Source organism: Melanerpes formicivorus, unplaced genomic scaffold (genome assembly GCF_026170545.1).
Source record: "Melanerpes formicivorus ecotype bairdi unplaced genomic scaffold, bMelFor1.0.p_v2 SCAF_37, whole genome shotgun sequence".
NCBI lineage: Eukaryota > Metazoa > Chordata > Aves > Piciformes > Picidae > Melanerpes > Melanerpes formicivorus.
In genome coordinates this window covers 2891986-2904965 of record NW_027142389.1, presented here as the reverse complement: position 1 = coordinate 2904965, position 12980 = coordinate 2891986, and the positions used below count along the sequence as shown (strand labels likewise).

The following is a 12980-nucleotide window of genomic DNA, read 5'->3' as shown; positions in this document are numbered from 1 at the left end:
CCTATGCTGTCACCACTCCACTCCTCCACACATACCCACTAGTAACCTGCTGGCCAGTGGGTGAGGCAGGTACTGGGAGTCAAGCTAAGGGACAAAAATGTGAAGGAGCAGCACCTGAGCAACCCACTTCTTGCTTTCTGACCTGGGGAGAGCTGAGAATGGTCAGAAACACTTCCCAAAAGAGGGTAGGCAGCCACAGTCCTTCTTCCCACTCCTGAAGGTGTGAGATCTCCACGATGGATCCCCAGGGTTGGCAGCATGTGCAGACAGGAATTTCAAATGCCACACACAGGAGGACTCTTACACAGCACAGGACAAATCCACCCCTCCTGCCACTGCCCTGTGATGCATCCTCACAGCATGGTGGGGGTTTGGGAGGCACCTCTGGGGATCATCTTGTCCAATCCTCCAGCTAAAGCAGGGTCACCCAGAGCAGGTTGCCCAGGAATATGTCCAGGAGGGTATTCCCATACTGGAGCTCCCTTTGGTTTTGGTCCTTTTGCCAGGCTCCTTCACTTCTTTTTATGACTCTCAACCTCAGATCACTCAGAGGATGATGCTCTTATTTGTTCAAATATACCTCTCAGGGTAGATGTCAACTTCACATCAGCTCATGAGGCAGTGGATACAAACATGGGGCACACTCCAGCACATACTGTCTATCTCACTGCCACATGTGCACACACACACAGAGAGCTAAATTCACCCTTCATGTGTTCCCCAGGAAGCTGAAGCATCTCAGATAGCATCAAGCAGAACTGTCCAGCATTCCCAGGCAGCCCCTGCACATTCCTACAGCATGGGCTTGTGCATCTCTGGATCAAAACCTGCTTGTGGAGGGGGAATGGAGGGAGTCAGACTACCTGCTAGCCCCTGGAAAACTCAAAGTGAGCATCAAGCATCAGTCTGGAGGAGCAGGGGAACAGGAGGTGCAGTGGCCATGTCCCCAGGCCACATCAGCACATCAGAGGATAGGTAATGACATGCCTGGCTGGCAGGGAGTGAGGAGGAGAGCTGGCATGAGAATGGAATCAGCTTCAGCAGGTGAAAGAGGGATGGGGACACTGCTGCAGCCTGGCAGCTGTCAATACTCTGCCTCCAACACTTTGGGAGCAGCTTTGGGTACCCAGGGAGCAGCTGGGACCTGCCCAGCCCTACCACAGCTGCGCTGGGAACAGGACATCTTGCAGCTTGTGGTCTTGGCACTGAGGACATCTCCATGAAATGCTGACCTCAGCATGGACTCCTTGAGCAAAGGGAGAAGTCCCTGAGCAGAATCCCCCTTCTGTGGTGCTGTGAGGCTTTGCTGTTCCCATGTCCCACTGGTGCTGTCGTTCGCACAGGCTGACCACAGTTGGTGTGTCCCGGGGAAGCACATTCACCCTGTGTGGCTGATGCTGTGTAGATCCAGCTGCCTGCTTCTCTTGACCCAACACAGTCAAACCTCAGCTTGCCCCAAAGACTGACACTTTTGGAGCACCTTCCACCTTGAGCCATTATCAGAGACATGAGGACTCATCCGAGCTGTCACCCTACACACTGCAACAAGCACAGCCCTCAGTAGATCACAGAACCTCAGAATGTTAGGGGTTGGAAGGGACCCTGAAAGGTGATCAGAACCTCAGAATGTTAGGGGTTGGAAGGGACCCTGAAAGGTGATCAGAACCTCAGAATGTTAGGGGTTGGAAGGGACCCTGAAAGATCATCAGAACCTCAGAATGTTAGGGGTTGAAAGGGACCCTGAAAGGTCATCAGAACCTCAGAATATTAGGGATTGAAAGGGACCCTGAAAGATCATCCAGTGCAACCCCACTGCTAGAGCAGGATCACCTAGAGCAGGTCACACAGCAGCACATCCAGGTGGGTTGGAGTCACTTGCTTACTTGGTTGTTTCCCATGGCACTGATACTGTCTTGGTTGCTCCTGACTCTGGGGGAAGCCCTCAGCAGTTTTCCTGTGGAGGTGGTGGAGTCACCATCACTGGAGGTGTTTAAGAAGAGACTGGATGGGGCACTTGGTGCCATGGTTTAGTTGATTAGATGATGCTGGGTTACAGGTTGGACTCAATGATCTTGAAGGTCTTTTCCAACCTGGTTAATTCTGTTCTGTTCCAACTTCCTCCCTTACTCCCACTCCTGCAGCAAGCAGGACCCGAGAGGCATCAGCCAGTGACAGGCTGGTTTTGGTGCAGGTGTGGTTGCTGCTTACCTCTGACCTGAAGTTATCATCTCCTGGTTTTGTAAGAGGCTGTGCCACAACGTGGTCCTTTGGTCTGCCAAGGACCAGAATGCAGCCAACTCCCCTTCCTCAGGTCACAGCAGACCACGTCCACAGCACCAACAAGCCAAGCAAGAGGCCGAGCTGCTCTTCCCAGCAAAGCTGAGACGCGGCCGGGACTCCACAGCCCTCTCCCAGGTTGTGTTCACCCCTCCTGATACTTTCACACGAGAAACAAATAAAGGCTGATGCTATCTCCTGGAAGGGGGAAAAAAAAACCCAACCCCAAACCACCACCACCACCACCAACAACAACAAAAAAAAGCAGCACCAAGGTTACTCCCCTGACCTGATTAATGCAAATAAACTGAAGGGAGTCCTGTCGCCCGGGGCTTGCAAATTTAATATCTGCTAAACTGATTCATTTCATGCTGCTTTAGCCTCTCACCCTGTGACTGCAATTACCTCTGACGGCCTCGCCAGGCTGCTGCCGCCGCCTGCTTCCCCTCCCCTCCCCCCCACACCCCTCGCCTGATGCTGCTTGCCTTGCTCCTGGTGGTTTGGTTGCTTTCCTTTTCTTCTTCTTGGTTTTCGCCTTTTTTTTCCTTTTTCCCTTCTGCCCCCCTTTTTTCCCTTTTCCCCCCTTTCCCTCCCCCTTTTTCCCCCCTCTTTTTTCCCCCTTTTTTCCCCTTCCCCCCTTTCCCCCCTTTTTTCCCTTTTTCCCCCCTTTTATTCTTTTTTCCCCTTCCCCCCCTTTCTTCCCCTTTTTTTCCTTTTCCCCTCTTTTTTCTTTATTCCCTTTTCCCCCCTCTTTTTCCTTTTTTTCCCCTTTCTTCCCCTTTTTTTCCCTTTTCCCCCTTTATTATCTTTATCCCTTCCCCCCCATTTTTTCCCTTTTTCTCCTTTTTACCTCTTTTTCCCCCTTTTCCCCTTTTTCCCCATTCCCCCTTTTTCCCTTTTCCCCCTTCCCTCCTTCCCCCCTTTTTTCCCTTTTTTCCCTTTTATTTCTCTTTTTTTCCCTTTTATTTCTCTTTTTTACCCTCCCCCCTTTTTTCCTTTTTTCCTTTTCCCCTCTTTTTTCTTTTTTCCCCTTTTCCCCTTTTTTCCCCTTTCCCCCTTTTTTCACCTTTTTCTTTTCCCCCTTTCTCCCCTTCTCCCCCTTTTTTCTTTTCCCCTTTTTCCCCTTTTTTCCCCTTTTGAATTTTCCTTTTCTTTCCTTTCCCCCTTTTTCCTCTTTTTTCCCCTTCCCCCCCCCTTTTTTCCCTTTTTAATTTTCCTTTTCTTTCCTTTTTCCCCCTTTTCCCTTTTTTCCCTTCCCCCACCTTTTTCCCCCTTTATTCCCCTTTTTTCCCATTTTTCATTTTCCCTTTTCCCCCTTTTTTTCCCTTTCCCCCTTTCTTTCTCCTTTTCTCCCCTTTTACATTTTCCTTCCCTCCCCCCCCCCCCCCCCCCCCCCTTTTTATTTTGTTCATTTTGTTTGTTTCTTCTTGTGGTTTAATTTCCTTTGAGTTTATTAATTATGGCCTGCAGGGTGGGGGCCAGGAATGTTCAGCCAATGCTTCCTCTTGGCTCTTCAGCCCTACAATTCTCCTTTATCAGTTGCCCAGGGCTGGGGCAGGGGGTGCAGAGCCAGCCCCAGCTGCAGGGCAGTGGGGGTGGGAATCTCTTTTATTCCTTTTCCTGTCTGTGAGGCCTGCTCCCAGCTCCCTGCATCGCTCCCACTCTCTTGCCCTGTGCTTCCTGCTGTCTTCACTCCTGCAAAGCAATGCTTCATGAGGCTCAGGAAATGTATCCCAAACCATTCTAGCAGGTAGGTCCCTGGAGAAAGTGATACAGCCACAAGCTGGGTGAGCTGGAGATGCTCCAGATGCAGCACCAGGCACAACCAGCCCAACCCCACACAGGACGAGCAGCAGGTTTTTATCCAGACCCCACCTGCACCAGTCAGGGTCTGCATCTGTAATTCATTTGAATGGCAAAAGCCTTGCAAGAGCATCAGGTTGGGCTGTTTTGTGGAGGTGGGATTTCTTCCTGCTGTGTCCCAGCAAAGATGAGCTCCTTAGGAAGCCTCAGCCTGGAGCCCAGTTGCCCAGGCTGCTGCAGCAAAGCCCCAGCCCAATGTCCTTTAATTTCTCAGGCTGACACACCACAGGCTCACTCCAGCCTGGAAGCTCACAGCACTGTCTGAGGGTGCCCAGAGGTGCAGGAACCAGAGCTGCAGAGGTTAAAAGCAGAGACAACCTGAAGAGAGAAGACAGAAGAGCGAGTGTGTTGCGAGTGTCAAAGACAAATGAAGCTGAGAACATCAGCTGGGTTTTCACTTCACTTCTCATCTGATTCAAAAGGGAGGGAGCACTCAGTGGCATTAAAAGGGTAGAGAAAGAACCTGGTGTTTTACTAACACCTAAGGAGTTCACCATTGCAGGACACTGCTTGGCTGAAGTGAATATGGACAAGCTGCTCCAATGACAAACATCACTTGCAGCAAGATGTTTAGCCAAGGTGCAAATGTGACAGCAGCTCCCAGTGCCCTCCCTCTGCCCGCTCCTCACAGTGCCATGGGAAGGAGGAGGCATTGCTCATCACCCCTGGCATGGCACAAGGGCCCAGAGCTGGGGACAGAGCTGCTCCACCTTGACAGCCTTGGTGGGGAACTGAACTGGAAGAGAAGTTTGATGCTCAGAGTCCTGGGTGCCTTTCTGAGATAGAATCATAGAATGGTTTGGGGTTGGAAAGGACCTCAAAGGTGATGTAGTTGTAAGTTGTCTGCCAGGGACTGGGACACCTTGCACTAGACCAGGTTACTCAAAGCTCTGAGATGTCTCACTCCCCAGGAGAAGGAAGGTGGCCAGATAAACTCCACTCCTTCCTTTCTACCCTTGGGGAATGTTTAGACTGCAAAAGTACAGATAAACAACAGAGCACCCAGGGCCCTCTCTACAGGCTGGAAAGCCAGAATGCAGAGATGGGATTCATTTATTTCCTTAAACAAACAATAACAGCCCCATTGGCAAGCCACTCTCATAGTGGCCTCGTCTGGGGTACTGGAGAGCAGCAACACTGGATCTTCCCCAGACCTCCATTCTTCTCTTTGCTCCTGCTGAGTTCTCCAGGGCTGGGATGCTCCTCACCTCACACAGCCTCCCAGGGGACCTTGCACCTCTGCAGTGACCATAGCCAGGAAGCAATGCTCTGCTTTGTGCTGCAAGAGAGGGTGCAGGTCTGAGATGTGATGAGGGGAAAGAAAAGAACTTGTAGGTTTCACTGCTTCCTCTGGTTTCTGGAGAAAAAGACTGGTGGGAGCCTCTGCCTAGCCATCGCAGAGAGCAGTGGTTGTCTGCACCTCACATGCTCCATTTGTGATGAGCCAAAGCTCCTGTGCCTGTCTTGGCTGCTGCTGCTGCCCATCTTGGCTGGGAAAAGATCTTTCCAGGCAGCTAGCTTGAGCTGCACCCTGCACCTCTGCACTGCATCCCTACACCTCTATGCTGCACAGATAGGGCCAGGGCCCAGAGCACAGCCAGCTTCTGGTGTATGCTGGGACAGGCTGGAGATGAGGAGGGGAGTCCACAGCCCCTCCTCCTGGTTTGTGCTCACACTGAGGAGATGCAAGAGGTACCAAATCCATGGCTTCCATCCCACCTCTCAACAGAGTAAAAATCATTTTAAAGGGAATAAAAACACAGCTCGGTGTGGCCCCTTATGATTCCTGAGCAGGGCAGCAAGGGAAGGCTTCACCCTTTCTGCTTGCTTACATCACTTCAAGCTTGGAGCTGTCAGGAGAAGTGAGAGGAGCAAGGCTGCCAGCTCCCTGTGCACGCACACAAGCCTGCTCACCCCCCCACACCCTGTAGTTTATTCTCCACTTCTTGTTTCGTTGCAGGCAGCAGCGCTGTCAATCTCCGGGTGTTTTTCGTGCCTCTGTGCTGAGTCTGTCATGCTGCCTTAATGGCTGTATCACCTTGTGAAGCTCTCAGACATCCCCAGCTCCTTTCATCAGCAGTGGGAAACCTGCCAGCCTCTGACAGGTTCTCCCAAACAAATCACAGTGCGATTTAGAAGGGGAGCTGTGGCCGGCGATTTGGCCGGGCGCCCGGCACCCGCCGCCTCTGCGCCTTGCTCTGATCCCTGCAGCACTGCCCAGCTCCGCTTGGGACGGTGCTGGCCCATGCCATGGCCTCTGTGTTCAGCCCCAGATGGCACAAAGAGCTTTCAGCCTGGGAATTGATCTTTTCCAGCTCGTGGTGAAGCCTTGCCTCCCTTTGCTCTGTGTCAGAGGACAGTCTCAAGCTGTGCCAGGGGAGGGTTAGGCTGGATGTTAGGAGGAATTTCTTCATAGAAAGAGAGATTGGCCATTGGAATGTGCTGCCCAGGGAGGTGGTGGAGTCACCATCCCTGGAGGTGTTTAGGAAGAGACTGGCTGGGGTGCTTGGTGCCATGGTTTATTTGGTTAGAGGGTGTTGGGTGGTAGGTTGGACTTGATGATCTTGAAGGTCTATTCCAACCTGGTTAATTCTATTCTATTCTATTCTATTCTATTCTATTCTATTCTATTCTATTCTATTCTATTCTATTCTATTCTATTCCATTCCATTCCATCCCATCCCATCCCATCCCATCCTATCCTATCCTATCCTATCCTATCCTATCCTATCCTATCCTATCCTATCCTATCCTCACCTATTCTATTCTATTCCATTCCATTCCATTCCATTCTCTTCCAGACTGCCATGTTCCACAGCACCCTAAATCTCCTGTCCCGTGGTGCCTCTTGGCCAGCACTGGCACCTGGCTACCCCCAGTGTGATCCTGCCTGTGCCCACACTCCCTGCAGCACTCTGCTTCTATCCAGATCTGCTCTACACAGAGCTGTGTAGAGGTGTGACAGGTTGGACTTGATGATCTTTGAGGTCTTTCCCAACCTTATTGATTCTCTGATTCTACACAGGACTTCAGATATGTTTCTCTGAGCTGATTTGGGCTCTCAGGATTGCCTGGCCTCCATCCCAAGGAGCTGGGCTCCCTCCAGCAGGTTCTGAGCAGCCTGCATCACCAGCTGTGCACTCCCTGTGAGCAGGGATGGCGTTGGGATTGGTGCTGCATGAAGCAGGGGCTCGTGCAGTGCGCTCAGAGCCGTTCTGCACCACTTTGGGCTCCAGCCACCCGCAGCATCCGGGGCTGGTTGCAGCCTCCCTGCCAACACCGATCCCACTGCAAGAGCCTGGCCTGGGGGCAGGAGCTGTGGTGAGCTGACTGGAGTGCTCTGGGAAGAGAAGAGGACATAGTGTTTCATCATCCTGGGGCCCAGACTGTCTCTGCTGCACCAACAAGGGAACTATTTGTGTACTTCAAAGACTTATTCATTCTGTTGTGTTGGGTTTTGTGGGGGGTTTTTCGGGGGGGGGGGGGGTGTGTGATTTGTAGGGGTATTTTTTTCCTTCTTCTCCAAACCACCCACTTCAAGTTTTGGGTGAAGGTTCAATTTCATTTTTCTTATTCCCAGCTCATTTGCCCATCCCTAAAGCAAACATATCAGAGGGAGCATGTGGGGGAGAGGGGGGCATTAATCAAACCAGCGGGGAAGTGAACATAACACAAACAGGGAACGACAAGGCACGGTGTATTTGCATAATCCAGGGAGAAAAGCTCCTTGCTGAAAAGCCAGAGCTACTGGAGGAGAAAAGTGGTAGGTCTGAGCAGGAACTCCGGTCCTGAATGGTTACAGACGTTGGGGGTAATAAATCAGAGATCTGGGTGAAGCCACAGCGGTTCCAGGCTGCTTCCCAAGCTTTGCATTCCGTTTGCTTTGAGAAGGGGCCTGATCCAGCCTGCTTTGAAGTGCAGGGCCAAGCTGCCTTTGACTGCAGCATGAACAAGCCCAGGCCTGAAGAGCAGGTGCTCGAATCAGAGTCGTAGTGGAGGCTAAACCCAGCAGCAGCCAGCACTGGCTTGATGCAAATGCTTCCAAGTGAGGAGAAGCGTCTTGCCAGCTGATACAACCAGAACAAAGCCCCAAGCAGGCTAACATGTGCAATTCCAGGGCTAAGAAGTCCAGGGAGGGATTTAATAGCAGTTGGCATTTTGCAAAGGAAATGGCTGTGTCTCCAAAGGGATGATTAGAGGCTCACATGAAAGCGTAGGGGTTTTTGGGGAGCTCACTCTCTGGCATTGCCCACGTCCAGGTGACCTTGGTCAAGTTGTTTCACCTTGCTGCTGCTGCTGCTGTTGCTGCTGCTGCTTGGTTTTCTGCTGAGCTGCTTCCTCAGTGGGATAATTTTCCCTGCTCTGCAGATGTGATGTGGCTGCATTTGTTGATATTTGTGAACAGTTTGACATCCCCTAATGGAATATCTTAGAGGAATGGAAGGGATGTGAAGATCTCCTGCCCTTGCAGGAGAGGCACTGGTGTCAAGGACTGAGTTTCCACCTGTGCCAACTATCTGCTGGGGTGAGGAGGATGCAGGTAGGTGAGGTGAGGATGTAGGTGAGGTGAGGATGCAGGAGGTGAGGAAGAAGTTCTTCCCAGCAAGAGAGATTGGCCTTCGGGATGTGCTGCCCAGGGAGGTGGTGGAGTCACCATCACTGGATGTGTTTAGGAGGAGCCTGGATGGGGTGCTTGGTGCCATGGTTTAGTTGATTAGATGGTGCTGGGTGATAGGTTGGACTGGATGATCTCAAAGGTCTTTTCCAACCTGGTTAAGTCTATTCTATTCTATTCTATTCTATTCTATTCTATTCTATTCTATTCTATTCTATTCTATTCTATTCTATTCTATTCCATTCCATCCCATCCCATCCCATCCCATCCTATCCTATCCTATCCTATCCTATCCTCACCTATTCTATTCCGTTCCATTCCATCCTATCCTATTCTATTCTATTCTATTCTATTCTATTCTATTCTATTCTATTCTATTCTATTCTATTCTATTCTACTCTATCCTATCTTATCCTATTCTATTCTATCCTATCTTATTCTATTCTATTCTATTCTATTCTATTCTATTCTATTCTATTCTATTCTATTCTATTCTATTCTATTCTTCTATCCTTCAATCATTTCACCAAATCCATCCACTCTGAGGTGCCCTTGGGCACCCACATGGATGGCAGCTGACTGCAGAGGGAGGGCAGCTAAAACCCATTCTGCCAGCCAGTGCCTGGGATTACTAAGAAAAGTAACTCCCAAAAGAAACCCCCAACAGAACAGCAAGAGAGGGAAGCGAGGAGATCCCCTCCCCCCTCCCCCAAATAATTTCCATTTCTAAGCAATATGAAATTGTGCTTTTGGAGAAGAAGAGGGGAAGGGGGGAGGGGGGGGGAGGGGGAGGAGAGAAAAAAAGGCAATTTGTAAACTTTAGATAGCAGCAAATTCCTTGCTTTTTTGGCTACAATACCAGCTTTGCACATGCACTGAAAAGAAAGGAGGGGAGAAAATAACCCCCAAGCATCCTGCCCACTGCATTAGCTTTTAAAATAAAAGCCATTTATATATAAATGTTGGCTTTTTTCCCAGCCTCTGTAGAAAAGCTTTTCTATATTAAATGCTACAATGAATTAAATTAGCCATAATGATTTCTTTGTGAATGGAAACCCTTCTTCCTGTGTGACATGGTTTTGATCATCCTTGATTATTGTTGTGTTTTTTTCCCTGCCTCGTTAGGAGCCGCACTCCCCTCTCCAGCCAGGGAGTTCTGTTTGTTCTGCTGTTTGCACAGTGCAATGCAATTGCTATTTGCACTCCTTCAGGAAGGCAAAGTGTGGCCATTCCAGCAGGGCTGAGGGCTGGGAGCCCCGGGCCAGGCCCGCTCTCATCTGCTGGTAGCAGGGTCTGACGGCCTTTCGAGCTCCTGTGTTCAGGTGCCAAGAGACAGCAGTCCCGGGGTAAAGGGGAAAATGCCTCCTCCTTGCACCCCCCTCATAGCCAAAATCATTCATGGAGTCATAGAACTGTCAGGGTTGGAAGGGGCCTCAAGGATCAGCCAGTTCCAACCACCCTGCCACGGGCAGGGACACCTCACACTACAGCAGGTTGCTCACATGGCTGTGACTGGCTGCAAACAACCTGTGCCAGGCTCTCACCACCCTCACGGGGAAGAACATCTTCCTAACATCCAATCTCAATCTACCCATTTCTAGTTTTGTTCCATCCCCCCCAGTCCTATCGCTCCCTGACACCCTAAAAAGTCCCTCCCCAGCTTTCCTGTAGCCCCCTTCAGATACTGGAAGGCCACAATTAGGTCTCCTTGGAGCCTTCTCTTCTGCAGACTGAGCAGCCCCAACTCCCTCAGTCTGTCCTCATTCCCCTGTGAGCCATGGCCACTCCTTGCTCTGTGTTTGCCAGGCAGGCATTCAGCATTCAGCATTCAGCTCCATTTCTCATTATTTTCACAGAATCACAGGAACATTCAGGTTGGGAAAGACCCTCAGGATCACCAAGTCCAACCCAGAACCCTACTCTACAAGGGTCACCCCTAAACCATATCCCCAAGCACCTCATCCAAACCACCTTTGAACACTCCAGGGTTGGAGACTCCACCACCTCCCTGGGCAGCACATTCCAATGCCTGACCACTCTTGCTGTCATGTCCAGTCTAAACCTCCCCAGTCATAGCTTCAGGCTGTTCCCTCTTGTTCTATCACTAATTACCTGGGAGAAGAGGCCAGCAGCAGGCTCTCCACAAGGTCCTTTCAGGTAGCTGTAGAGAGCAATGAGGTCTCCCCTCAGCCTCCTCTTTTCCAAACCAACCAGCCCCAGCTCCTTCAGTCGCTCTTCATCGGATTTATTCCCCAGCTTCCTTGACCTCCTCTGCATTTCCTCACTGTGGTGGCACCTGGTTGTGCTCTCCCCAGGTCTCAGAGGTGCTTTGCTGCAGCCTTGCTCACACTCCCAGCTGCTGGGTGCTGCAGAGTGGGGCAGGGGGCAGCGAGGGGTCCCCAGGAGCAGTGGTCTGGTGGTCACTGCTGAGCTCCCGCTGGGGACAGGCAGCCTGCACGTCACTGGGAAGGAAAATTAGGTCACATTTCTGGTTTGAAGAGTCTGGCTGGCCTCCCATTTATTTTGGATCTCTCCTAACAAGTGACTGGCTTCTATTTTCCTTCCACCTCATTTCCTTTCCTGGTATTTTGGGGCTTTTTTTAGAGCTTTCCTCCTTTCACTCCCCCCTCTTTTTCCCTGAAAACAGGAGGAGCAGTGAGAGGACAAGGCTGAGGAAAGCTGGAGAAGCCCACAGCTTTCTGTTCTCAGCCTGGCAGAGCTTTTCCTTGACCCTGGGGCTGTGCCCAGCCTTGGCTGGGGCTGTCTGCTGGAGCTGCTGTGCTGCAGCTGTGAAGAGGCTTTCAAAAATCAGCTGGAGGAGCGGAAAACCAAGGAGAATACATCCTTTACATGTCTGTCTGTCCTTTGGCTCTGGTAAAAGCCATCTTGTGTCCTCTCTAGCAAAGCTGTGTCATCAGAGTCAGTGAGTCCTGATCCTGAATCATGGTTGGAAGTCCAAGATCCCAACCAGCAATGCCTTCACGGTGTTGGGAGTTGGGTAGGGTTGCCTGGATGTTGCCTTCAGAGAGGGTTGTGTGCCAGGGATGCCGCCACAAAGAAGCTTTGGCATCTTACGGCATAAGAAATCTTTTCTACTGCTGCTTCTGAGCATCCTGGGCTGCACAGAGCTGAGTTGAGCCGAGCCAAGCCATGCCAGAGAGACTCAGAGACACCAGAGCCATCCCACTCCTTTTCTGAAGAGGTCTGCTCATTGCACCAGCTCAGGGTCTCTTGGCTGCAACCAGGCAAGCCTGAAGCCACTGTCAAACCATTCTCCACAGTGCAAGGCAGCCCATGGCACAGCCTGTCCCTGATTCATCTGGGAGCCCATTCCAGCTCCCCAAGAAGCCTCGGCAGGATTTATTGGGTTTTATCCCTGCCATTCATCCCTAATTTGCTTTTGCTGGATTTAATTTCACCCCTCCTCTCCCAGCCCCTTGAGCAACTCCTCTCTTGTCTCACTTTGTGTCATCAGATGTTCTTGGGCAACTGTGAGAGCCTTGTCCTCCTGACGCCTCCCTCCACCCGCCCGCAGCGGCTCCTCCTGGCCAGGAGCCCTCCGGGGCAGCCGCATCTCGGGGGGGTTCAGCACGGCCACGGCTCAGTGGCTAATAAATCAAGCCCTGCATTACAAATTAGGCAAAAGCCACTCGAAGCTGGAGGTATTTCAACTTCCTTCTTTTTTTTTCTCTCTTCTTTTTGGTTTGGGACCTTGGTGCTGGAATGTGTCTTGCTGGGGGAAGAGAGGCGAGCTGGGCTTGGTGGGCTGCCACCTCCACGCGTGCTACGTGTGCACAGCCTCTGTTTGTCTGCAGAAGCCTGAGCCTGAACATCTGATATGCCACTGCAATCTGGGTTTCCTAGGCAATGTTTTATCTCCCATCTTGGTGCTCAGCATAATGAACATTTTTGTTCCTGCATAAACAGCACCTGAAAGAAATCCCCCCGCCCCCCCGCCCCCCGCTTCGAGCAGAGCCTCAGCAAATGGAGGGAAAACTGCCTGGCTGCTGAGAATCCCCTCAGGACCTTCCCTCAGGATGGGGATTGGCCAGCACTCCTGAAAGGACGGGCTGCCAGCTCTGGCAGGAGTCGTCAGGTAATTGAGGAGTGAGTAAGAGGTGGTTGCATCAGTTCCTTGGGGGAGCTGGGGATTGCCTAGGTGGGAACTGTTCTCGGGTCAGGGTCAGAGTCCCTGCTGCCATTCACAAGGTCTGTGTGAATGTGC

General features: G+C 51.3%; 1 protein-coding gene across 1 annotated transcript in view; it reads right to left on the bottom strand.

Annotated features, from left to right (window-relative positions):
• Nucleotides 1-12329, bottom strand: part of LOC137450655 (ribosome-binding protein 1-like) — a 90367-nt gene extending 78038 nt beyond the window's left edge. The window contains exon 1 of the mRNA XM_068157465.1: nucleotides 12218-12329. Coding sequence (XP_068013566.1) covers nucleotides 12218-12329 — 112 coding nt within the window. The remainder of the gene's footprint in view (nucleotides 1-12217) is intronic.
• Nucleotides 12330-12980: the final 651 nt, after the last annotated feature.